The sequence below is a fragment of the Adiantum capillus-veneris genome, chromosome 1 (assembly GCF_014529385.1).
Source record: "Adiantum capillus-veneris isolate H3 chromosome 1, ASM1452938v2, whole genome shotgun sequence".
Classification (NCBI taxonomy): domain Eukaryota; kingdom Viridiplantae; phylum Streptophyta; class Polypodiopsida; order Polypodiales; family Pteridaceae; genus Adiantum; species Adiantum capillus-veneris.
This window is the reverse complement of record NC_140931.1, coordinates 183,604,093-183,631,942: the sequence shown is the minus strand read 5'-3', so window position 1 is coordinate 183,631,942 and position 27,850 is coordinate 183,604,093. Positions and strand designations below refer to the sequence as shown.

Sequence of the window (27,850 nt, the reverse complement as noted above, 5' to 3'; positions counted from 1 at the left end):
CCTACTATTGAAACAGAATCAAAGCTTTAAAAAATTGGATTATTTGTAAGTAGAGGAATAAGGTTGATTTTATTTTACAGATTGTTGATAAAAAACACTCTGAAGTGGCCTACAACATTAGGACCCTCATCATCAAGGACATCCATGCTATGTACAAATCAATGGTGGCCCCTCAAAAGCAAGCTGTAAGTGATGAAGAAAAGCTTTCAGCTCTTTTGAACATGGCTCGAGAGAATCTAGGCAGAATCAGAGAAGCAACTCAAGTAGTTGTAACTTCCCTCAACTTCATGGAAGACATCCAGGATGCTATTGACAACCTACACTGAAGCCTAATGTAAAGCCACTTGTACTTTTTGCAGCCACTAATTGTGCCCATATTTCACCATATTTTGTGCAAATATGATGTTATTGCAAAACTTAAAGTCTAGTTAATCCTTCTGTCTATTGAATTCTTGTTTGTCTTTATTGCTTTTTCTCCAACCTTGCCCAGGTGCCCCTTGGCGTCTCCTTCAACAGCACCCACACGGTCCCGCCTTCGTGCCGCCTCGGATCCTGATCACAGCTTTCCAAACGAGGCAACATGGACCCCACATTCCCATCTGGGGATGTTTTCAGCCAAAAATTATAATTGTGGGGGCGAGACAATATCATTTGCCTTTAGTAGATGCATTGGGGTCCTTGGTCTCATTCTATAAGAGCAAAATACCAATGGTTGAAATATACTCATCACCAATACTAATAGCGCACTCACCAGGACAATTACTATTATCAGAACTCTGGAAGTTTTCCTCTTTATAGTTATCTGCTTTCCATGGGATCATGCTGACATGCAAGATAGCCAGTGTGCAGGCGGGCAGGTGGTGGAAGTCACAATCCACTTTTTTCTTTCCTTTTACCATCAACACGGGGGAAGGAAGTAGGGGAGAACTATATTTACAACTGTACATCGCGGTTCATTTTACACCCTCAAGGGGCCATACCATAGGAACAACACACCCATAGAAGGCAGCCCGTGAGCCTCCAACCCTCTTACCACTAGCATTGAATGCTTAACCACCATGTTCATTTGGTTTCAAGAGCAGTTTGTGGCCTCATGTGTCGCATGGGTCTCCGTCATGGCTTTGTGACTTGCATTGCAGTTTCATGGCTTTTGCAATTTCCTGGTTCTCCTTGTTGAGCCCGGCGTTAGCTTTTCTTTTCATCCACTGATAACCTACACCGGTTTTATCGGTGCAGTATGTTACCAGTTACACTGCATGCTTGCACTATTCTCACATGCCACCTTGATGTACATACCTTTGGTGGCTTCACAGCCTTCGTACGACTCCTTGGTGACAAGCTCCTAGTAGCATCCCAAAGATGATTTGGTACACATTAATTCAGCCTTGTCTTCGCACACACACACACACACACACACACAGAGAGAGAGAGAGAGAGAGAGAGAGAGAGAGAGAGAGAGAGAGATTAACCTTGTTCAACCAGAGACTGCCACTGACACGGCTATGTGAAAAAAAGAGAGCACAGATAGACAAAGAAGCCGAAGATCAGAACTAAACATAAGTCATTCCAACTTTACATGCCATTTTATGTGTGTTGGCAAGGCCGGGTAATCATGCAAACTAACATCCACACTATTTGCATAGAGAACCTACGACGAAAAGGCTCTCTAGTGTCAAAAGATATGTATACAAGAGTATCTCAAAAAGAGCACCTGTTGAATGGTTACATGATCAAGGTTTGGATCCACCATGCAAAGCAGAAATCCTGCCAGAGAGTGCTTTCATCTCAGACTGCACAGGTTTTCAGGGCAAACTAGTGCCTTGTGCTTAGGTGGACTTCAGCACTAGGCCCAAAAAGTGCGTAAGAATCACATGCCACTGGATCAATCCTCTGCTTCATCAGAAGGGCAAGCCGTAACGCTATGTCATAGATAGTAAGCCATGAGCTCAAACATGTAAGCCCCATTTAAAAGTCCAGCACGCTACCAAAAACACCATGGCGAGACCTTCGGCCACCTTTATCCTTTGAAGCATTCCTTGAAGTGTTGTACCTGTTTCCAGCACGAACAGCAGACACAGCTCTTTTCCTCTGCTTTTCTAAACCCTTAGCACGCTGGGCATTTGAAAGATTGGGCTCCATCATAACATTAGCATCTTCCAAGCTGTTCTCATCTGTTTGAGCAGCACCCTGTGACCCTTCAGTTGGGCAGTTACTCTCGCAAGTTAGGCCTAGCTGAGAAGTCTGCTCACTGATATTTCTTTCGGAACTACTCTTTGCATCATCACCTTCTCGGCCTAAATTGTCATCGTCTTCACTTCTATCTTCCTCAGAGTTACTGTTTGAATCAGAACTCCCCTCCTCGTATGAGCCAGCATCGTCCTCTACCGTCCCCTCTATGTACTGGCAATCAAGGATCACACATTCTGTCATCAATGCAAGCTCTACCATGCAAACAGAACCTTTTAAAGCAATATTGAACATGAGCATAAACATGCGATATTGTGTTCCAAGATGCACCTCTTCTAAATCTTTTTGGTCTTGGTGTGTAAATCCGCTTGCTTCAAGTTGTTTGTCCAACGATGCGGACAGATTTGCAACAGTCTCGAAGTCCGGTCTATCATGAAAAGAGAGCTCTGAGCTTTCAACTGCAGAAGTATTCTTTGCGATTGATCTAAACCTGTTGAACCACTATTCAAATGTCAAGTGGCTATACGATTAAATGATACTATGGCCGAGTACTAGAAGTTCACAAGAAATACCTCTTGTTGAAAAACTTCAATATACACTCTACATCACGATCGAAGTACCTGAAAATCACATAAAATAGCTTGTTGATGTAATATGATCCATTCAGACCCCCTTCCAAGTGAAACGCTTGAAAAATTTCCTTACATTTCAGCATTTCGATGCGATACTGAGACCATTTGAGGGAAATCAATCATGGTTATGGCCTCATTGTCATCAACCTGCAATTTCAAAAACCATTAACCCACCTCACAGTACCCTATCAATCATTGCCAAAAACTTTACCAAAGAGAAGGCGCTCGTAATACAAAGAGGTTTAAGCTTCCACAAGCACTCACAAATCTTTACAAGGAGCTCTTACATGTGCAACAAAGTGCATACTACAAACATGAAAGACCAAACGTGCAAACTTCTATACCAAAAATGTGTACTGAAGGTAATGAAAGACTCCTTATTTGACGCACCATAATGTTGAATTCGTTGAAGTCACAGTGTATCAGACCATGACTAGCGAGACGAACAATAAGTCCAATAATAGTCTCAAATACTACACTTGGATTCTGAAGCTCTTTCACCTGTACTCTGATTAAAAACAATCAAGAAAAAATGAAAGAAATGCTATCAGCAATGGCAGAGATCTATGCACCCTTCACATTGAGGAACACAAATAAACATCAACATACAGAGAATTATAAACATGTACTTACAAAGGATAGCCTGGGACAAGTGACATCAAAACACAATGACGATTCCAATCCACTGCTTTGGGCACTGGAAAACCATGGTCACCCAAGGCCTAGCCAAGATGCGAAAGAGTTATCAACAAATAAAGCTAGAAGCATGACAAGTGAAGAAATGAAAATACTTTTACCTTCATGAAAGCAAATTCTTTAAGAGCTGCAAGCCTGGATAAATATAGCCAGTTGAAACTATTTCGATGCTTCAGATAATCCCTTTTGGATTTAACTGCTCTGAATGATGTGCGACCTAATCGATGAAGCTTTAATGCTAATGTTGTTCCATCTTCCGCTATAACTTCGAAGATGTCTTCAAACCAACCAAAAAAAAGGTGAGCTCCAGTATGCAGAACATTTACAAATAAGTTCATGTAAAATACAAGTGAACCAAAAACCTCAAGAACCTGGTGTGATCATCATAACTATACAATAAGTATCCCCATTAGATCTTTCTTATCCATACACAAAAAAGTGGTCCTATATACAGTGTGAACCATTGATCTTATTCCCTACAGAACTTCGGCTTCTGAACTCTTTAACGTCTTCTACGTAGGACACTCTCTGCAATGGCATTCAACAACTAAAGAAAACATGTAAAATGCTAAAACGCGCAAAAAAGGGGAAGTTTCTATCATTAAGGGAATAACCTAAAAAACCCTTCCATTCCGCTAATGATTTTTTTTTAATTAAAAAAACGGCTGCCAAGTGTGCAAGAATGTTGTGACGGGTTTCAAGGTTAGGGTTTTGCGTCGAGGTCATAGACGCAACTGATCATTGCATTCGTTTGGCAAATCACAAACTCTCTCTCTCTCTCTCTAGAAAGGTGGTCCATGCCACTCTCTTTGTCAGAGCCCAGTCATTCTACCTATACAAAAAGTATCCCCATTATCCATCTATCTTATCCATACACAAAAAAGCAGTGGTCCTATATAGAGTGTAAACCACTTGATCTTGATCTTATTCCCTACAGAACTTGACTCCTGAACTTTTTAACATCTTCTATGTAGGACATTCTCTGCAATGGCATTCAACAACTAAATTGAAAACATGTAAAATGCTAAAACGTGCAAAAAAGGGGAAGTTTCTATCATTAAGGGAATAACCTGAAGAACCCTTCCATTCCCCTAATGATATTCTTTTTTATTAAAAGAACAGTTTCCAAGTGTGCAAGAATGTTGTGACAAGTTTTAGGGTTAGGGGGTTCTGCGTCGAGGTCATAGACGCAACTAATCATTGCGTTCGTTTGGCCAAACACAAGCTCTCTCTCTCTCTCTCTCTCTCTCTCTCTCTCTCTCTCTCTCTCTCTCTCTCTCTCTCTCTCTCTCTCTCTCTCTCTCTCTCAAGGTGGTCCATGCCAATCTCTTTGTAAGAGCTGGAATCCTCTACCCGCATTGATTTTCCCTCTCTAAAATTTGCTGATTTTCTCTCTCTGAACCTAAATTTCTGATTTTTTCTCCTTACTGTAGATTTTCTCTCTCCCAAACAGTGCAAAATTTTCTCTCTAGAGCTGAAGTTTAAAAAAACATGAGTGCTTATCTTCTCTCTTTTTAGGGAGAATTCCCAGCACTAAGAAAAGCCCCCGGGGGGAGGGGCCTGATTTGGAGCGCCCAGCATTTAGGGACAGCATGCTATTACTGTGGGTCCTCAATGCCTATAAAATCATCACTACCCCTTCATTTGCAAACACACAGATCACTTGCACATTGCCGCCCCATGATTGCACTCTCTCAGATTTCAGTCCCCCGACTCCTTGTACAAGAAGAGTTCAACTCATAAATAAATACCCGAACAGGTGCGCTGATAGTGGCAATTCAGGGCCACCAATTATGTAAAGGGCCATCCTGCTTCGACATCCTCTCTCTTTCTCTCTCTCTCTCTCTCTCTCTCTCTCTCTCTCAGGTGAGACTCGCGTGTTGATGCTTTTTGGTTCTTAGTGAGAAAAGCTGCACGCAAGGCTGGTTGGTTGTGCGCAATTGACGGTGGATAGCAACAGGAAAGCCTCACGCAAAGTGCCTGAGGATGGCAAATAGGAAGCCGATCGCCGCGAGCTGACCCAGCAGGGGGCCGCGTGCACTTTTGGATGTGCAGGTCGCGAGACTCCCCTCAGTAGGGGCCGTGTGCTTTTTGATTCTAGTGACAAGTGCAGGTGACAACAGCATATCACAAAGGGGCTGAGCCTTTGGAACTTTGGCTGAACTGGTCGAGTGCCCGCAGTTGGCTGTGGATGTAAAGATACCCGCATCGGGTTGTGGGGTTTTGGTTTCTCCGCCTGGACTCAGCTGAGCCAGAGCGTCGAGTTGTTTTCGAGGTCATGGCTGATCTCTCGAGTGGGTCTTTAGCCCATACTTTGTTTGCCAGTAGAAGGGTGAGCCCCTTGAGCTCCAAACCCTTGTTATCTTGTATTGTGAGCCGTGTCGGGCTCGTCGAGTTGAGGAGGACGTACCCTCGCTCACATATCCTTGTTTTGGAGTGGTTTCTAGTGTGCCGGCCACTATAGACCCGGACATCATACGCGTAGAATTCAGTGAGAAATTCTATGTGCGAAATGGTAAGTGAGCCCGATACATCTCTTGAATGACAAAACATGGAAGCAATCTCCCCTGCATAGGACCTTGCACAGGACACGGAAGCCGTCAATGTCTCACCTGTTTGCAAGTCGCGAGCAAAGGCAACCTTCATGCTCACGAACAAGCGGATGGCGCAAATGGAGAGGGAAATGAAGGAGTGGAAAACAGAGATGGAAGGATGGTGGAAGGAGAAGGCCAACCTCCTTCAGATGGTCTTCAATGAAGGCGCGCAATGGAAGGAGGAGAAAGAGAGCCTTAACGCAGAATTACAGACACTCAAAGAAGAAGTCTCAGGCCTCAAACAGGAGAACCAAACGCCGAGATACGGACACTCAAAAAAGAAGTCTCAGCCCTTAAACAGGAGCTTGCTGATAGAGTAAGCAGTGGACTAGAGGAAGGCGAATTTCAGCCCTCGGTAATAAATGAAATCAAGAAAATCAAGGAACAAGTAAGGATGATCACAGAGGAAGAGAAACTGAGTGTGGCAAAGACATCTTCATGGGCGGAGATGATAACAAGGACACAGAAAAAGGCGGACGAGGCCGAAAAATGGATTGAGGTCGCCAAGAAAGGGAAAGGTCAAGAAACTCCTTGTACACCGACGCTTATCAACATGACCCTCGAAGAGGAACAAAGAAGGCGGATGCGAGCACTGCATGTGAGAGTGACCGGTCTCAAGGACTTAAACAATGAGGAGAAAGAGGTCACAAGCCTTACATCCATGATGGGGATGCAGAAGCCTTTGCACACAAAGGCATGGAGGGTAGGTAAGAAAAGTGATGGCACGGGAGAGTCTTCAAAGGGGAGAGCTCTCATACTACGCTTCCCCTCGTTGGAAGAGAAGAAGGAATTCTTGAGGAAGAGGCCTCCTCTCAAAAAGAGAGGTATTTTCCTCGGTGATGACCTGACACTCTCACAGCTCGCACATATGAGAGAGGTAATGCCAGAGATTACAGCGGTAAGGGAGAAGGGAAAGATAGCCTTCTACAGAGATCGACGGGTGGTGATTTTAGAGCGGCGCACTGCATGACGGTGCGAGACCTATGGAACCGCACTGAAGATGGCTACCTGGAATTGTAATGGGTCTATGAGGTTGGACGTGGGTGCATTTGAGGACAGTTTCAAAGACAAGGATATTGTATTCTTCTCAAAGACTCATCAGGCCCCTGGACAGGTGATGCCACATGTGGTGGGATACAGATGGGAGACAGCTCACAGGACAAATGAGAGATCTGAGCATGGGAGTAGAGGTTCAGGAGGAGTAGCAGTGCTATTCAGAGAGGAACTACAACCATTATTGCATATTGTACAAAGAGATGGGTGAGACTGAGAGCTGACACAAGTCGATTCCTATATATTTCCATATGTTACTTTCCTCCCAGTACATCAGTGTATGATGCATCCAGAGGACAGTCGCCTTTCTCTATACTAGATGATGACATATAGGAGTTTTCTAGGCACGGGGATATCATTCTCCTAGGGGACTTCAATGCCTGAACGGGCAACTCGTAGACAGTCTTCTACGACACTTCAAATGAGATGCTTAGAGAGCTGGATGTGGGTAAGTTGGGACTTGACAGATGCTCAGATGACACAGAGCAGACGGAGTATGGGAGATACCTCATGGAAATGACGACTACACATGGATTAGCCATACTTAATGGTTTACAGCGATTTCCTGGAGCAACCGGTTTCACATGCTTTCCACACAGACATGGGGCAATACAGTGGATTATGTATGACACAACCGAGCTTTGTCCCCTGCATTCAGGATTTCACAACGGGAGCCAAGCTAGTGGGCATAGCAGTAGATCATGCTCTCTTGACACTGTCCGTTAAATTTCAGTATAGTACAGCCCAGACATCAGGAGGCAGGTCACACACCCGCTATACATTTACACCAGAGACTGATTTCGTTTATACAGAGGAGATCTGGGACCGTCTATTGGAAGGCATAGCTGGCACAAATGATACAGGCCTCTCAGTGGAGGAGTGCACCACTCTACTGATTGAGACACTGCATGGGGCTGCATCAGTGGCATACCCACACACTCAGTCGGGCAAGAGACGACATTCTGGGAGCATGCCCTAGAATAGTTGGTATGATGAGGAGTGCAGAGAGATGAGAGCCCAGCTTCGAAGGGATCTTCTTTTAGGAGTCATCACTTACAGACAGTCTCGGATTGCTTTCCGACGCCTTGTGCGACAAAAGATGAAACCGGCCCGTAGGGCGGTAGGCGTTGGCTTTCACCCGAAATTCTTTACTTTATACACACACACAGAGCACTTTGCAAAGGAGACCTGTAACGGGAGTTAACACTTAAACACACACACGGCTCGGAAGCTAGAATGCTCCGAGCAAACGCCGACAACCTGTAGGCCCCAAAATTGGCGCCCCTTTCGGTATTTCTTTATTCTTTAGGAGGGTAAATTACAAGGTAAGGTCCTGGGAATCCTTCACGTGTATCCACCTAGATACCATTTGATTTGGCCAAATTTCGGCAGCATAACAGCCCCAAAACTTGCGCGAAACCAATTCCCCTGTTGGAACTCGCTTGCACTGTCGTATACCCTCTGATTCCTGTCCAGAAACAGTAAATTCAGCACGCTGTATTTACTGGTTTTTGCCCTGTTTTCAGTCCCAAACAGTCCCCTAACTGTCCTCTGCCAGTGGGGCACGATTCCCAATGGTCCTGGCGTCCGTATGGCTGAAAAACAGTGAATTTACAGCGCATACACAGCGCTGATTTTGCACCTGTACGGTGAGGTTATGACCCTCACCAGTGCCTGCTTTGGAGCAGCAGCTAGCTACCCTGTTCCTGCTCAAGGAGGCTCTTGCCTCAGCACAAAAGCATGAACCCACACAACTGTGCATCAGTCAAATGAGGAGCCCTCGTGTGGGGCATCACATAACTGCACGTAGGGGAGAGAGAGAGCAGTGTGTAGTGTGCAAGGCATCACTCCTAGCACCACACTGTACATGAGAGGGAAAGGAAGCACTCCATAGCTCTTAACCTGTGACAAAAGCTGAAATGAGGCCTCTCCCAGTATAAAAATCAGCGCCCATTTTTCTGCAAGAGGAAAGTTCACGAAAATGTGACACTTGGCGCATTTTCAAGCATTTTCCCGTTTCGGGTTCGCCGCTTAAAAAATATCCCAACCGACGCGTCAGTTGACTTCGCGGCAGAGTTATAAAGTGTTCCCCTAGTCATACCGGAGGTAATGACGCGAACACATTTCGCGGCCCAAAATAGCAATTCCCTAAATTTTAGGAGATGCTTCCGTTGGGCTCCCACTGGTCTTCTGACCATCTATCCTCATTGGGACCGCATCCAAAAATGCAATGTGGCCCAACTGTCGGATACTTTTTGTTGGTAGTCCCACCTTGACTTTACGCCTTAATTGAGTTCACTTCCTAGTATCCACCAACTTGCTAAGTGCGACGGGGGGAACCTATATGATCTTGCTCTGAGCCTAGACATCCTCTTACCATACGAATTCCAGTGCCGACCACTTCCCGTCTGCGGGTGAATCTACCGTTCACATTGGCCATACAATGTCCGACCGTTTGCTACTTCAAAAAGAGGGTCTCAAAACAAATAACATAAACCCCATTGGAAAGAAACCAACAACCAAGGTTAGCAGTTGCCACATCTCTGTGACATGGTTAATAACTACCACGTCCTCGTGACATACCCCCCTCTTGAAGTTGCAAACGTCCTCGATTGCATACCATAAATACACGCCACTGATGATCTTGTGCTATTAACACTCTTTTATCATCGCATGTATCCGCAAGAAAGGTCGTATCATACATAGATACAAATGACTTAATGAGGCCTTCATACTTTTGCCATTTCCATCTATGGCACTGAATTCATATGTACATTTGATGTACTAGCTCTATCATTACCCCTCCTTTGCACACGTTGGGTTGGGGCATAAGTAGGCTGTAACCCAAAGGCTTCAAGGTAAAGCTGCAGTACATTTGGTGACTCTGACAGTTCATGCTCTTCCATCCACTTTGCATCCATAGGCGGATAGTTCTTGAACTTCACCAAATAGCGTCTTGCAACTTGTCCTTTAACTTTTCTGTCCTTATGTGCCAAAACTTGCTCAGGTACCAAGATCTCATCAAGTTCCTCAACTTCTGGCTGATCCTCAACTGGCATATCTTCTGGCACATCACCCACGAAGGGTCTTAGAAGACTCACGTGAAACGCATTATGAATCTTTCACGCATCAGGCAGTTTCAGCCTGTAAGCCACATCGCTGATCTTGTCAAGCACTTGAAAAGGCCCATAGTAACGCATGCTGAGCTTAGGAAACAGCCGTTCCTTGCCCTTCATCTTCTTTAACCTTGCCTTTTCGAACCTTAGCAGAACCCAATCACCAGGTGATAACAACAATTCACAACGGTGACGATCAGCAGCCTTTTTCTGCTTTGCATGAGTCTTCTCCAAGGCAACTTTAATCTTCTTATACATCTCATCCATGTTCTCAACATATCGATCTGTCTCAAAGATCTTGTCCTTTGTGTGCAAAATGGGAGGAACCTTTTTGCCGCCTTCAACAATTTCAAAAGGTGCTTTGCCAGTAGACGAATGCACCGTATTATTGTACGCATACTCAAACATAGGAAAATACTGTTCCCACTTGCCCTTATTATCTGACACATAGCATTTCAGCAGATCTAAGACAGTAGAATTGGCCTCTTCTGACTGTCCATCAGTTTGTGGATGAAACGAAGACGAGAACTTGAGCGTAGTACCCATGTTCTCAAACAATCCTCTCCAGAACAAACTGGTCATGCGAGGATCACGACCACTGATAATCGATTGTGGCATACCATGGTACTTAAACACATTGTACATGAACAAGCGTGCCATCTGATCAGATTTTATCTTCTTCCTGACAGGGATAAAATGGGCCTGCTTGCTGAACCTGCAGATAATGGTCCATATACCATCATTCCCTGTTGGCGTCCTTGGAAGATCAAAGATAAAGTCCATAGCAATGCTTTCCCATGGCTTATCCGGAATCGGGAGTGGTTGTAACAACCCTGGAGCCTTTTGCCTGTCAAACTTGACCTTTTGGCAAACTATGCATGCTCGCACAAAGGCATCCACATCTCTCCTCAAGGTAGGCCAATAGAAGAACGTCTCTACCGCTTTAACTGTTGCATCAATGCCATGATGCCCTGCATACGGTGGGACATGACTCTCTTCCATGACCTTATGTCGCAGTGGCCTAGTGACACAAAGTCTGCCATGCATCATCATAAAACCATCTCTGAGGAGGTAGTGCTCGTGATGTTGCCCCTCTTGTAACTGTTCAAAGATCCTTGCAAAATCTTCATCAGCAGTATACTGTTCCTTCATGTCATCTAACTCATGATGATAAGGAATTGACACAGCTGAAATTTGTGGCTTTCTTGATAACACATCAGCCACAACATTCTTCTTGCCTTCCACATGCATAATCTGGAAGTGAAACATGGAAAGAATGTTTACCCATCGCATATGCTTTTCGGATAACTTTGACTGTGTCAAGAAGTATCGCAAGGTCTGATGATCTGTTTGGACAACAAAATCAACACCTAAGAGGTAGTGCTTCCAGCTAGAAAGCGCATGAATCACGGCCAAGAGCTCTTTCTCATAGACTTGCATAGTCCTCTCTGGCCCTTGCAAAATTCGGCTTTCATAGGCTACTACCCGTCCATCTTGCATTAGCACTGCTCCGATGCTACTGCCACACGCGTCACACTGGACCACAAATGACTTCCTGAGATCTGGCAAAACAATAACTGGATCTGAAGTCAACTTTTCCTTTAAGAGACTAAAAGCTGAAATCTCTTTTTGGGTCCATCTGAAAGTGACCTCTTTCTTTTGCAATGCGTGAAGAGGCGATGCTATCTCTGCAAAATTTCTGATAAACCTTCTATAGTAGGAACACAATCCCAAGAAGCTCCTGACATCGTGCACAGTCTTCAAGTCGGGCCATGTCTTGATAGCTTCGACCTTTGCGGGATCCATTCTAACACCATCCTTTGAGACTATGTGGCCCAGAAAGTGGATCTCTTCGAGGAAGAATTCACTTTTCTTAGGATTGACAAGTAACCTGTGACTGCGCAACTCTTCGAACACAATGGTCAAGTGACGCCTATGCTCCTCTTCATTCTTCGAATACACAATCATGTCATCGAAGAATGTTCCAACAAACTGTTGATGCGAGCGGAAAATCCGGTCCATCATTCTGTTGAACGTGGCAGGAGCATTTGTTAGCCCAAACGGCATCACTAGAAACTCATAAAGACCAAATGTCGTTCTAAACGCAGTCTTGTGCACATCCTCTGGGCTTATACGAATTTGATGGTACCCACTCTTAAGGTCTATCCTGCTGAAAATTGCAGCACCCTCTAAACGATCGAGAATATCATCAATGCGAGGAATAGGAAACCTATTCTTGATGGTATTCTTATTCAACGCACGGTAATCAATACACATGCGCCATGAGCCATCCTTCTTCTGCACTAGGAGCACTGGGGAGCAAAAGGGTGAAGAACTAGGCTGAATCAGCCCCTTCTCTAATAACTCCTCAACCTGGCCCATAATCTCTTTCTGTTGCGCCGCACTAACCCTGTAGGGAGGTCTATTTGGTGGGCTACACCCTAGCACCAAATCTATCCGATGGTCCTCACGTCTCTCTGGCGGCAATTGCGACAGTAATGAATCAGAAAAACAGTCACTAAACTTTTGCAAAAATGCTGACCTTTCTTTATCTAACACAGATAAATTTGATTGATCATTATCTGAGACATCACGTGCAAAAATCAGGTACACAGAAAGATGATTCTTTATTACAGAAGTGATAGCAGAAGCAGATACAATAGGGACTGACTCTCCTTTAAGCTTTACATCCAAGATGTGAGTTTTGCCCCTATGCTGTACAGTGATCTTTTTGTTATAGGCATCCAAGACTCCATGCACTCGGAACATCCACGGGATCCCCAACAAGGCGTCACAACCTTCCAGCGGCATGATGTAAAACTCTTCAGTGTCCACATACGACTGAATATGCAGACGCAGTTTTCCAATGATGGGAGTAGCATACTCTGAGTGGCCAGGACATGCCAACCCTGCCTCTGCTGTGTACCCCATCTCTTCAGCTCTGATGCCCAGCTTCATAACTAACTCTGGTGAGATAAAGTTGGCTTTGGCACCTGGATCAAAGAAGATGAGTGCCGTCTGATCCCTAACTTTACCCCATGCCCTGCATAACTCACTGGCATCTGTGCTGGGCCTGTCACCCACCATGTCTGGCACTAAACCTACCGTGGGTTTTGGCTTCTTGCCTTTCTGATCTTCTTTATCCTCTGAGTCGGCTGGCCTTTTCCTTTGTGGACAATTGATAGAAATATGACCAGGCTGCTCGCATATAAAGCATTTGTTCTCAGCCATTAGGACCTTCTTTTCCTCGAGCGACTTGCGCACAAAAGGCTTCCTTTTCTGTTTCTTTGCCTGCGCTCCAGAAGTCCCAGCTGAATCCTTATCTTTGGTGGCCTGTTCTGACCCTTGTGACGCATCAGGAGCCGTTTTCACAAAGGGCTTCTTCGCTGAATTTTTGCTGCCCTCCTTTGTCACTACTCGAAAATCCACTGTCCTCTCCTTTCAACAAGGCAAGACCAGTGTTCGCAACTTCCATAAGCTGAGTAAGGGTAGCCACTCTGTTCTTTGTACAGTAATCGCGAAGCCCTTTACGCAGCCCACAACAATACTTCTCTATCTGCTCTGTCAATGGCACAAATCTGTAGGAGGTCACTGAGAGTAATGCTTTACAAAACCTCCTATTGTACTCCAGCAAGCTCTTGCACGAAGCTGCCGTAAGCTGGTGCCAATCTGTCAGGACATCGGCTTCAAATTCATTTGATAGCCAAGCAGATGCAAACATTTGCTTGAAGTAAACCCAAGTGGCGGGTGTCTGTCCTTGCATTAACAATGTCGTCCACCATGTAAGCGCATTGTCCTTTAAGAAAGTGGCAGCTTTCCTGACCTTGGAGGCCTCTGTAAAATTCCCTCCCGCATAAGCTGTATCAAACTGCTGGAGGAAAGTGAGTGCCTTTGTCTTATCCTCGAAACCACTGAAGGTACTGAACTTTACTGCTGCACCACCTTCTTTGTAAGCCTTCGGCTTCTCTAGTGCCCCCAAGTTGTCATACGGAATGGTCTGCAACATGGGCACTGTACTAGGCATGATCGGCACGTGTTGGCCATTCACATTTTGCATTAGAGGTGCGATATCTGGCTGCTGTCCAGAAAAACCAGCCATGCCAAAATGACCCTGTGGCACCCCAAACTGGCCCTGGTTGCCGTGGAAACCTTGCTGCATGCCGATAGTACCATACATGGGGTTTGGCATGATGCCTTGCATACCCCCGAACACTGTTCCTGGCATGTACGGCTGACTTCCAGACGCATAACCAGCCATACTTTGGAACACTGATCCACCCCCGAAATACCCAGGATGTACCGTGGGTGGTGGAAAAACTGAGTGCATAGCCTGGTATCCAGCTCCCTATCCATTCAAAACAGCATGCTGGCTCTGAAAGGTGGCGGGCTGAACTGTCATAACCTGTGGAATAGGCGTTCTAGCCACCTGTTCAAGCACGGGAGGAACCTGCTTTGGAGCCCCCGACTCCGCAACATGCGAGTGTTCCCTTTCCTCCTACGCCTCATGAAGTACCTGGGCTTGAGCTTCAACAAGCTCCGTACGTGGCGTAGGTTGCCTATTTTGCTGTTGCACTGGTGGCGCTTGCAAGAATTCCATAAACCTCGGATTCTGCACCAGCTGCGAAAAGACATTCACCGCGGCAACTAACTGAGTCTTAAACGCATCATCCTCAAGTTGCCCTGTCATAAAGCCCTGTACTACTGGAGGGACATTCACGATGACAGGAGGTACAGACTGACGTGGCCGTGAGCTCTCGCCAATCTCAAAAACCATAGGAATCTCCTGTCTGTCCTTTGGAGAGGAACCCTCTTCCATAATTCCCTTCCCCTTGTCGGCCATAGTGTAATCCCCGCGTTCTTGCACTGTGTGTCTTTACCCTGAACAATCAAGGCTCACTCTTTGAGGAAAAAGTGATTGATGTCCCGGCAACGGAACCATGAAACCGGCCCGTAGGGCGGTAGGCGTTGGCTTTCACCCGAAATTCTTTACTTTATACACACACACAGAGCACTTTGCAAAGGAGACCTGTAACGGGAGTTAACACTTAAACACACACACGACTCGGAAGCTAGAATGCTCCGAGCAGACGCCGACAACCTGTAGGCCCCAAAATTGGCGCCCCTTTCGGTATTTCTTTATTCTTTAGGAGGGTAAATTACAAGGTAAGGTCCTGGGAATCCTTCACTTGTATCCACCTAGATACCATTTGATTTGGCCAAATTTCGGTAGCATAACAACCCCAAAACTTGCGCGAAACCAATTCCCCTGCTAGAACTCGCTTGCACTGTGTCTGTTGACTTCGCGGCAGAGTTATAAAGTGTTCCCCTAGTCATACCGGAGGTAATGACGCGAACACATTTCGCGGCCCAAAATAGCAGTTCCCTAAATTTTAGAAGATGCTTCCGTTGGGCTCCCACTGGTCTTCTGACCATCTATCCTCATTGGGACCGCATCCAAAAATGCAATGTGGCCCAACTGTCGGATACTTTTTGTTGGTAGTCCCACCTTGACTTTACGCCTTAATTGAGTTCACTTCCTAGTATCCACCAACTTGCTAAGTGCGACGGGGGGAACCTATATGATCTTGCTCTGCGCCTAGACATCCTCTTACCATACGAATTCCAGTGCCGACCACTTCCCGTCTGCGGGTGAATCTACCGTTCACATTGGCCATACAATGTCCGATCGTTTGCTACTTCAAAAAGAGGGTCTCAAAACAAATAAAATAAACCCCATTGGAAAGAAACCAACAACCAAGGTTAGCAGTTGCCACATCTCTGTGACATGGTTAATAACTGCCACGTCCTCGTGACAAAAGAAGCGAGCTTACCTAGCTCAGATGGAGCGAGACTTATATCAGATGTTCTTGAGTAGGGACTCAGGAGAGGCATGGCGACTCTTCCATGAGCACTCCCCTCCCCCAGTGATTACTTCACCTGATGTGTGGGACCAATATGCAACATCATTATATTACGGTTCCTGTCCAGGAACCCCTTCCAGACCTACCAAGCCTTGCCCAACTACGAGCACTTTCTTTACATTTGAGATGGTACAAAGGGCCATCGACGGGATGAGGACCGGGAAGGCATATGATCATGACGGTCTATTAGCAGAGCACTTTATACATGCCACGGATATGCTGATGGAGGTTCTCGCAGTGTTGTTCAATCGTGCCATGTAAGAGGGGTTACCTGAGACTTGGAGGTTGTCTAATATTGTGCCCATCCTCAAGGCTGGACAGAGCCTGGGAACTACCGCACTATTATTGTTGGACACACATTGGCACGGTTGTATGCATCTATTCTGGAGCAACACTTGAGTAATCGGGCAAAGGACGAGGGTGTACGAGCAAAGGGTCAGGCCAGCTTCAGGAGGGGTTTCTCCACTCTTGATCATATTCTGACACTCAGGGCCATCATTGAGGAGGGCAGAGCACATGGGAGACGAATCTATTGTAGCTTTGTGGATTTTCCCAAAGCATTTGACATGGTACCAAGAGCTCGATTGATGCGCAGACTACAGGAGATGGGGGTGCCCATAGAGGTGATTTGGGGGATTATGGCGTTGTACAGATCAGTGATGGGACATGTACGCACTCCGGAAGGGGTATCTGATTTAGTTCACTCTACTATTGGAGTGAAACAGGGCTGCCTATTGTCTCCTACACTATTTGGTATGTATGTTGATGAGATGTCTGATTACATTGACAGAGAGGGTGACAGGGGTGCCCAGCTGGCAAGGACGTGGATCCCATTGTTACTATATGTTGATGATATTGTGCTGATATCTGACTCACCAGAAGGTATGCAACGACATTTGGATGCACTACGCAGTTTTGCAAAGGATAGTGGATTGTGTGTAAACCTAGGTAAAACCAAGGTTATGGTGTTTAACACCACACCGCAATCGGTCAGGAGATCACTACCTACTTTCAAATGTGGTCAGGAGATTGTGGAGTATGCAAATGCATACACTTACCTGGGGGTAGTCTTTACAGTGCCGAAATTTTCTTTGAGAAGAGCAGCAGAGACTAGACTAACTAGAGCTGGTGCGGCTCTAGGAGGAATGGAGAGGATGTGTTCGCAGGTTCAGTTCCAGTAACCTATGTCACGTGACACATCCAACCCTATGTGTCCGTGGACAAGCTACAGCACGACAAGGGTTCAGTCGGTCTAGATTAGAAGTGATCTGGCACTTCTGTGAGTCTGATCGCAGACCGTGCATGCCCAGTCACTTGATGTAGATGCATATCCTCTGGTTGCACACAGCATGATCATAACATTCCCATCAGAATCAATCAGGGGAATTTTCCAGTGCATTTAGCCTATTTTCCCTATTTTTGACATTTTTCACTTATTATTTTTAAGTGACTTTTGTTGGAAAGTAGGTAGGGCAAATTGAGTAAGTTTGTATATAAGCAAACCTAGACTAGCTCTAAATGGCAGAAGAGGCAACAGGAGCAAAGCTCAGCAGGCAACTTCTCAACAAGACCCCTTGGCGGTTTCCCCCTCCAAGCAAGAGGAATCAGCCCTAGCGTTTTCTCATCAGCTGATCACCGCGACGGAAGCAAGCTCAGACCTAGCGTTTTCACTCAGCATCATCGCCAAAACCCCCAGCACATAGCGTTTGTTGCAGAGCCTTGACCTAGCGTTTTTGAGATCCCCATGACTAGCGTTTTTGTTCCCATCAGATAGTGTTTTTGCAAGAGCTTCCCTAGCGTTTTTGCAGAGCTCCCCTTAGCGTTTTTGGATTGTCACAACGTTTGCAGATTGCAGCGTTTTCAGCCACAGCATGCAACAATTTCAGCAGTAGGAAAACCATCCAAATCAGCCCTAAAAGGAGTAGCAGATTCAACCCGGAAAGACCATCAATTTTCAGCCCTTAAGAACCTCAGTTTTCAGCCCTAAACCTGCAGAATTTCAGCGACAAAGACCCACAGAAACAGCCCCCAAAATCAGCGTTTTTGGACTAGCCGCAGATTTCAGCCCATAGCGTTTTTGGACAGCAGATAAAAGATTGCAGATTTCAGCCCTTAGGTCGGTGTTGTCATCGTCGACATAGCCTAGACTTGCATCAGTCACATGCATTCAGTTTGTACCAGTTTGTGCAATCACAAGTAGACCACTCTCGCCGACGAGAGTGGGGCCTTCAGAGGAGAGTTTTACAACGTCTCTGGTGTCGTATCTCCCTTCTATCTCTATCTCTGAGTCTCATACACTTGCACGCACAGTGTCCATTCACTTACTTTGTGATCATAGCATTCTCTCATTAAGAACGGAAGTGTGAGGATTCTAGATGCTAATCCTTAATTAAGTACTTGAACTCATGATTAAGACTTAAGAAACTGAACTGAACTTAGAAACAAGACTTAGAAGACTCTGTGTTTGATTGATTGAAAGTGTGATACAAGGGCTCCTTATATAGGAGCCGAAGAGACATAAATGAAAAGACACGTCTCTTGGTGAAGTGACATGACTTTAGACGTAAAGACACATCCTTTCGGCGAAGAGCTGCAACCATTGGGCAAAGAGTCGCACCCGCAGAGCAAAGAGGTGTGATCAGTCGTCGAAGGAGTGTGGCTTTTGGCGAAGAGACACGTCCTTTGGGCAAAGGGGTGTGACCATCCAAGCGCAGGGGTCCTCCTTGGCATGGCACTTCGCGTATCTGCAACTAGGAGTAGATGAATTGTTGTTAACATAGTCACAATCGTGACATTCCCTCCCATTTAAATCGAGAGCCCATGTCAAAGAAATGACTTCTGATGTTGATAGAACTCTGGAAAAGCATTGAATCTTCAAAAATCTTCAATCTTTGAGTTATCGAAAACCTTTGTCTTGAACCTTTGCTTCTTGTGAAACCTTTTTGCTTTGACTGCTAAGTCCCCTATCATTGCATTGTTCAAAGACTTCTTAGAGGAATCTGGCTTAATTAGGTTGACTGCAACAAGAGGTTGATCTTCAAAATTCTTCATGCGATGTAAGATTTCTGGTTCAAAATCTTCCAGTAACTGTGAAATATTTGGGGAAGAGGAAATCTTCTCAAGGTACTCTTCAGATGGGGTAACTTCAACTTTATGAATCACTGGAGAGGATTTTGGCTTGAGACTGTAATCATCTTCTAATAATGAATCCCAAAATTCTTCTGAATCATCTTCTGGAACTGTAACTTCATGACTTGTAATTGGCATATCATCATCCAATAAAGAATCAAAGAAAGCATAGTCGTCTTCAGACTACGAATCTGCAACTATATCTTTATCTTTGTCTTCATCAATTGATTCAGGAAAAGTTAATGAATTCAAAAATTCATCAATAAATTCATCAATAATAATATCTGCATCTGCATCGAAAATTATGTTCTCTTCATAATCCACTGTATCATGTCGCTTGACTAGTACACGTGAGGCTTGAATCACTCTTTCCGCATGAGAAAGCCCGTGTAAAGTCAATTCACGTCCATCTTTGAACAAATTGATAGTATGTCCTCGAAAGCTAATTGCTGGATCATATTGGAATAACCAATGCTGACCAAGAATCATGTCGTAATAAGATAAAGGCATGACTTCAAAATCCAATTGATCTGCATAAGTTTGAACCTCGAACTGCAACTGTCGAACTGTCTGATCACAAGTCAAAATTGATCCATCTGCTAATTCCACATCATATAAGTGAGATGTCTTCTGAGTTGGTAAGCCAACAAGCTGTTGAACTATTTGAGTGCTGACGAAATTATTTGAGCATCCGCTGTCCACCAAAATATTGATGGAGCGACAATTGAGTAGTCCAAGAAGGCTCAAAACTTGCTTTGAGAGAGGCTCCAAAACTGAAGAATTGCACTGAGCATGCTTCATAAGAATACTTATATCCTCTGAGACACGAATCGTATTGACCACAGATTTTCCTTTATCCTTAGCAGAGTCTGGTTGTTCAAAATTCGATGATGTTTCCGCGTTGGAGTTTCTTTTCGAATTAGACGGATTTAGTCTCTTTAGACATTGATACCATCTATAGTCACCACTGCAAATTGCACATAATCCTTCCTTCTTTGAAGTCGAAGATCCATTTGACGAAGAGCCTTGTTGAGTATTGGAATGCCGATCTTGAGAAAAATCACATCCTTTACCACGATCAAGTGGAGGAACATGTGAAGAAGATCTGCTTTCAAATTGTCGATCTTGAGAATAGAACCTTGAAGTTGAATAAGGTTGTGTTGCTTTGCTGTCTGAACTGAGACTGATGTTGCCGACTTTGGCTATAGTTGTCTCTACGATCGCGCTGTGAAAAGCGAGCGCTATTTGAAGATCCGTCACCAAGGAGAAAATTCCATGTAGGGCGCCGATTATCGCCAAGACGCTCCACATAGGCAATTACAGCATCCAAGGTGGTAGGGTTGTATTTGTGCACATCATCCTTCAGGTTTGGTTCGAGTCCGTCGTTAAAGCTGTGAAGCTTATCAAAGGGACTAAGGGTCTCTATCTCCAGAGTTAGTCTTTGGAACTTTGTGATGTACGCGGCCAATGAACCTGTTTGGCTCAAGCAGCGAAGAGAGGACCAGGCATGAAAATCCGCATTGGCAGGTTCGAACGCCTTGCGAATAGCACGCCGGAATTTATCCCAAGAAGGTGTGTGTTTACCATCAGCAACCCGTCGTTGCCACCAAAGAAATGCTGTGTCCTTGAGCAGAGAACTAGCAAGTGCAACTTTTTTACTCTCGACCATTGGTCGAGCACGCGCTTGTCGCGGCGACCATTGTACGGTTTCGGCAGTTTAACATCAGGCTTCTTCTTCTGTGCAGCATTAAAAATTTTACAAAGTAATTGAAGTTCGCGATTGTCTACCTCTTCAGTTGGATCTGGTTCGTTTGGTTCGTCCACTGAAGCTTCGGAAGAAAGTGTTGAAGATGTTGCATTTGTAGTTCGAGAAACAACAGGTCGAGTTCGAGAAGTGTTTTCCGTGTGCATCTCATCCAAGCGAGTGTGAAGTGATGCGAGGCTTATGGAAAGTGTGGCCATCTGCTCCTTGATAAGAGTAAGGCCATCATCAGATTGACCACCTCCGTCCTGAGAATTTGGCATGGTTACGTCTCAAAAGGAACTCGAACAAGTGCAAGTTGTAGGTCGGGAACAAGTTCTGAGACGGGTTCTCTGGTGCCGGAAGCGGGTGCGCCGGCAAAATTGTGTCGGGAATCTCGTCTATGTACAAGAGATAGCGCACTGGAACGTCGAAAGCATCGTCGACCATGATGGCGAGGAATCCCGCGAGGGCACCAGGCGAAGGCCAGACTATATAGCGCGGAGAATTGGATGAAGAGGGGGCAGCAGATTGTGCTCACGCTGGTTGCAATTTCTCGTGGCGCTGGCTGTTTCGCTGGCATGTAGTCTTTATTATTTTTTTAATATTTGGTACCCAATGGGTGCCCACTTAATTATTTGGGCGGCCGGCCAATGTCCTTTAAAATTTTAAAGGGTGGCCCTCTTATTAACTTCAGCGCTGGCTGTTAAAAAAAAAACGTACGCTGGCTGGGCAAAAATTTCATCGCAGCCTTTTTGATTGCCTTGCGTAGGGTTGCCATCGATGGTTGGCTGTGCTGAGTATGCCCATTGAGACGGATGCCCTTTGGGTGAGTTGGACCATGCGGAGAGTCACCAACGAAGAGACACAGCGAAGGGGTGCAAAGCAGCCCCCCTAAAATTTCAGCCCGTCGGAGCAGGACGTCTGCCAAGGGGTGCTCACGGGTACTCACAAGTTCACAGGTACTCCTTAGCACTTGAAAAGGCACACACTTCCGCTCTTATCCATGCAGCAGCACGCGAATCACATATGCACACAGCAATGCTGTTGTTTCTGGTTGACCATATTATATTTTTTTATACGAGAACATAAGTAATTTATGTTACCTCATGTCGAGATGTGTGTGTAAGCCACCGTTCTTCCGATTCCATACAACGCCAGGAAAGGGGGGGGTAGAGTGTAGCGTCAAGGGTGAGAGGCTCACAACTGTAGGGTCCCAAGAAAAAATTTTGCTCTGATACCACTATGAGGATTCGAGATGCTAATCCTTAATTAAGTACTTGAACTCATGATTAAGACTTAAGAAATTGAACTGAACTTAGAAACAAGACTTAGAAGACTCTGTGTTTGATTGATTGAAAGTGTGATACAAGGGCTCCTTATATAGGAGACGAAGAGACATAAATGAAAAGACACGTCTCTTGGTGAAGAGACATGACTTTAGATGTAAAGACACATCCTTTCGGCGAAAGCTCCAACCCGTAGAGCGAAGGGGTGTGACCAGTCGTCGAAGGAGTGTGGCTTTTGGCGAAGAGACACGTCCTTTGGGCGAAGGGATGTGACCATCCAAGCGCAGGGGTCCTCCTTGGAATGGCACTTCGCGTATCTGCAACTAGGAGTAGATGTATTGCTGTTAACATAATCACAATCGTGACAGGAAGGCTCTCCCTTCCATAGGAACAAAAAGGGACCTTGAGCACAGTTTGGAGCACTCATCTTGAGCAAAGCGCAAACATTCATCAACCTAGGACAAAGTTATGGCTCTTTCATACTTTGGTTGCCTCTACTATGTTATATGGGGTGCAGGTTTGGGGACCTTCCGTAGGCCAGGATGGTTGGAGGCGTATGGAGAAGCCCCTGGTATCTATGATCTCTCGACTGATTAAAGCCGAGGCTTCCGTACCGCATGATATCATTCGAGCGGAATTAGCTGCCCCCCCTATGGAGATTGAGTTGGACACGAGGAGGACATGGATAGAGCCGATACAGGAGTTGGCACAAAGATGGCTTTCTATAGAGAGCATCTTCTCCACCTCACGAGAGATGGGTTTGTGATTCGACCTAGCTATATGGACACGCATCTTTCTCATGGTTTGCGTTGTGCCATTGGCCAGATACGCACGTCCTCACATCAGCTCGAGATTGAGACTGGCAGATTCAGAGGGACACCAGCAGATAGCACGATATGCCGCTTATGCCATCTAGAGCCAGAGACAGAGGTACATTACATATGTCATTGCACAGTGTACTATGAGATACGAGGCCGTTTTCATTGTCTATTCAGAGAAGGTTTTGGGCCTCTATCTAGGGTCATGAGTTATGAGGATCAGAGACGTCTTGGGCTATATCTATTTGAGTTACACAGGCATAGAGAAACTTTATTGAGGAGAGTTGAAGAGAGACAACCCCAGAGACAAATCACAAATTTCTTTACACTAGACATTCTACACCCAGAAGAACAGACAGAGGAGCAGCCAAGAGTGGAGAGGTCTGCCCGCACTACTGGCATTCTCATAGACCGAGCATTTGAGCTAGGGAGATCTAGACGACCCCGATGAGATGCAACAGCATTGCAGCGGAAGTCAAGTAGTAAATCATGCAGGTGAAATTAGAAAGTGAGAGATAAGTATCCATCCAATATTGGGAAGAAGCAGGAGGCATGAGTAGCAACTTGCACTACTATGATATGATTCCTACAGCTGCCAATATTTCAATTGACTACAAGTAGTATTACTAGCACCAGCGTACAACATTTAAAGAGCATAAGAATTCATTGCTTATTAGATATGATGCTAATCACTGCACTGCAAAATTACAAAAAACCCTCTTCTAAAATATCTTCTCACAAACAATTGGCCATAGAGCATATGATAAGGCCTATGATAGAATTGAATGGGAGTTCATACTTCAAAGTCTATATGATATGGGGTCTTTTCACATTCTTTTTGGGAATGCATCAGCTAGAATTTCAGTTAATGGTACTCTTACATATGTTATTCCATTGCATAAATCCATAAGACAAGGATGCCCACTTTCTCCTTTGCTCTGTGCTATCTCATCTGCCAAGATGTCCAGAGTGCAGATGAAGATGGATCTCTATGAAGACGGATCTCTACGTCCCTCCCATATTGTCTACACATTGTACTGCTTAGTTCACACATTTCACGCCTTTCACCTTTCACACCTATCAGCTTAGTTTAGGATTTCGCAGTATTTATATTTTGTTATCCTAGTTTAATTTATTTTATTAATCTGACTTTGTATCAGATACACCGCATTGTAACTTTCTGGTCTCATAGGTCACTTTGGCCTTTTGAAGACGTTAATATAACATTTCATTTCATTTCATCTCTCTCTCTCTCTCTCTCTCTCTCTCTCTCTCTCTCTCTCTCTCTCTCTCTCTCTCTCTCTCTCTCTCTCTCTCTCTCTCTCTCTCTCTAGCTATCTATTAAAGTTCAGTTGTTTCAAGTTGTTTGAAGTGATCAAGTGTTCCAGAGCTTTGTAGATTGTAGTTGTCTCTACGGAACTGATCCCTCACCGAAAATGATTACAAATGTTGAGCTTGTTAGAGGGGTGAAAGGATTTCCTCAAAAATGCTTTACATATGAAAGTCTGAAATAACCTTTTCAATTTTTTAATTACAATAAATCCTACATTCTTGCTGAGAATTTTGTGGAGATAATAGATATAACATTCACAACCAAGAGCGTTTTGATTAAGCATAGGCATAGTCTTATTGCCTCTTCCTGCTTGTTTCACTATAGTACACTACGGATAGGATGCATGGGCACCGGATCATTTAATACACAACACATACACCTAGATAAATTCACAAAAAGTGGAGATTTTTCTTTGAACAAGAACCTTAGTTACGAACTCATGGTCTTGTGAGGGTGGGGTTTATAGTAGCAGGAACACAAGCCAATAGCTTGGAGAAATAGCTAACAGCTTGGAGAACTAGCAGCAACAACACAAGTGACCCAAAGCAGAAAGAAAGATGGATTATTCTTGAGGGCCAAAATGGTCCATTACACAAGAACAAGGTACAATTGATGATGAATTCTCTCATCATGTGTCACAAAAAAGGGAAGCATAATCCTGAATTCCGTAGAAAAGAAAAATCTCTTGAAAGACTCTAAAGTTGTAGGCTGCAACTACCAAATCTAGGAGTAGTCTCTCCTCAAGGCTCAACCCAGCATCTCCAAGAAGGGTTGACTCATGAGGAAGAAGCCATTAAATCACCGTGCTGTACTCCTTAGACGGCAAACAATGATGGCTCAAATCTGCTGATGGTGAGGAAGTTGTAAGCAAGGTCCTAATGGACGTAGACGTCTCGCTCTACAAGTGTTAATATATACAAAAACTTCTTCCCTACGTAGATAGGCATGTCCACATGTATCCGAAAATTATTTACCCCTACATGGATAGGCAATGCATGAGGGAAGCCAACCTTTTAGCGAAAGAAAAAAGTGCATTGAACATCCCAAGCATGTTCACACCCATGACTACCATGAGACGGTACAAATTTCCTTGGGCTCATGGAAGTGATGCCATTGACAATTTGCCATGAGTTGGCATTCATACATTGAAGTGTCAAGCCCTATGGTCTATGATGATACACAAGTGGAAGTAAACCGAAAGCTTTACCAAAAGCTTCAATCTTCTCACAAGGCAAGACCTTTGTGAAAGGTTATGAAGATTCTCCTTGGTTGGCACATATGACAGGTTGATCTCTGCAATAGAGAGTCTTATGCAACACAATCTTTTCTGTGCACTTTGCTTTGACTATCAGTGAAGATAGAGTTAGCCAACCATAAAGTGACCCGGCCAGACCTACTTAGCTGTAGCTATGAACGTTGCCCCTATATTCACCTTCACAACTAGAAGTGGGCATAGTGTGTTGCTTGTTGTCACCCACAATAAACATCCATTGCTTAGACTAAAGCAAAAACCACTTGGAATAGACTGCTCCGCTCAGCCAAAATGAAGAGCACCAAGTCAACAGAGTCCACTCGCACATTAACCAAGCCCAGATGAGTCTAGGCAGTTATGTAGGCAACTCCAAGCACAAAGAATGCTTGGGCAGATCGCCAGTACCAAGCCAACCAAAAGACCAGGGCTCTTGCGAGACATGAGAGACGAGCTTATGAGGAAGTGCAGTACGTTGATGTATACATCTGCTCACAAACCATAACGCAGACGTGACCTAGCACAGAGTCAGGGAGTGGAGCCCCCCTACACATACTGAGGATTCCGTGGTGTGGAAGGCTTATTCTAAGAGACTCTACCACGTACCCAGACCCGGATGAGTCACCGCTGACATCCCCGTTTTTTACAACGGGTATGGTGCAGAGTGCATTGAGGAAATAAAAGAAAATAGTGTGTTAACCTGATTTCCAATTTCATCAAAAAAATTAAACTCGCCAATCTTTGCAACAACATCCTGGCACCTATGATTGCTTCTGTGGATAATAAAGTTAAAGCCTTTTCACTGCATGATATATGATATTTCCAGAAATGTGACACTCAACATGAAGCAGTTACAGATGAGGAACTGTATATTCTAAAATGCATATCCTGCCATAAAGATAGACGATAGCACGCTTCACAACTAAACATCAGGAACAATGACAACCATCCATATGCAACCTAGGACATGCATCCTAATCCGTTATACAAAAAGAACAGCAGATATAAGCAAGGTAACGATAGAGTACCAGATTCCTTCCCAACACCGATTTGTCGCCCCACACCAACGATAAGGCCCCTGTTGACCATGGTTTTTATGGCCAAGAAATCGTAGCCTAGGTTTGTCAAACGATAACCATCATCTAAAGGAAAAAAGTATTTTTGTCAGCACACATATCCCAAACTACAGACCGCCACAGAAATTAAAAAACACAGCTTACATTTGGAAGAATCATGATGAACTAATTTGTGTCTTAACAAGGTCTTCACATTCTTATATGTTCCTCCATGCCTGACACAACATTAAATAAACTGTGAACAAAAACAGGCCAACCAAAATTCATGCAGTGAACATTGCTAATTCACCTGCCAATATCTTACTTGAGGCCAGCAATGCGGTCAATTAGCTCAGTTGGAACAATTTCATGCTGCATGGTAGACAACAATAAACATAAAAGCAGTCAGGAAAACGCAAAATAACAATACACAATCACATACACAGCAGCACAAAAGTTGTTTTTCCACATTAGAACATCCAGGCTATTGGTTCAGGACATTTTTGTACACTCCATGCAACTTCTAAAACAGTGTTGCCTGGAAACTTGGTTGGGTGACTCCAGTAATGCTTTACTTGTGCCTTGCTCCTATTCATAGATATAATGTTGCATCATAACCACTTCACACAAAAATAGCACTGCCACACACAAAAACGATAGCTCTCTCACAGAGGGTGTTTCATGCCAAATCCCAAGTCATAGCAAGAATCCTCCTAGCCGCACACAGACTTTCTTTCACAGACTTTCTCCCATCTCTCTCTCAAGGGTGCTGATTTTCTTTCTCTAACCCAGACTTTATTGCTTTCTCTCTCTAGCATCATGGTCTGAACATGAAAGGCTCACATTTTTCATGCCCATCTCCACCGCAGTGAGCACGCGAAACTCATCCTTGGATAGGTATCTCAGAACATTGACGTCGAGCTTCATGTTTGCAAGTTGCTGCCTTGCGGAAGCTCTACATACGCAGAACAGAGCGCTCTCTTTAACCTGCCGACGTTGGTCTCACGACGTGCCCAACGTGTTGGGTTCAACCCCTA

The 27,850-nt window shown here is 44.7% G+C and overlaps 1 protein-coding gene across 2 annotated transcripts; it reads right to left on the bottom strand.

Annotated features, from left to right (window-relative positions):
* Positions 1-1,527: 1,527 nt before the first annotated feature.
* LOC147466141 (protein serine/threonine kinase) lies at positions 1,528-27,850 on the bottom strand. Of its 2 annotated transcripts, none has more exons than XM_086524307.1 (11): positions 27,657-27,850; positions 27,139-27,185; positions 26,979-27,049; positions 26,787-26,900; positions 3,617-3,792; positions 3,453-3,541; positions 3,210-3,327; positions 2,893-2,966; positions 2,760-2,807; positions 2,518-2,677; positions 1,528-2,400 (listed from the first exon to the last, which is right to left on the bottom strand). In XM_086524307.1, the coding sequence occupies exons 1-11, from the start codon at positions 27,738-27,740 to the stop codon at positions 1,966-1,968; spliced, it is 1,416 nt and encodes a 471-aa protein (XP_086380433.1). In that variant the 5' UTR covers positions 27,741-27,850; the 3' UTR covers positions 1,528-1,965. The 2 variants fall into 2 exon arrangements, with proteins under 2 accessions (XP_086380433.1, XP_086380438.1); XM_086524312.1 differs by having other exon boundaries at positions 27,124-27,185; positions 27,657-27,732.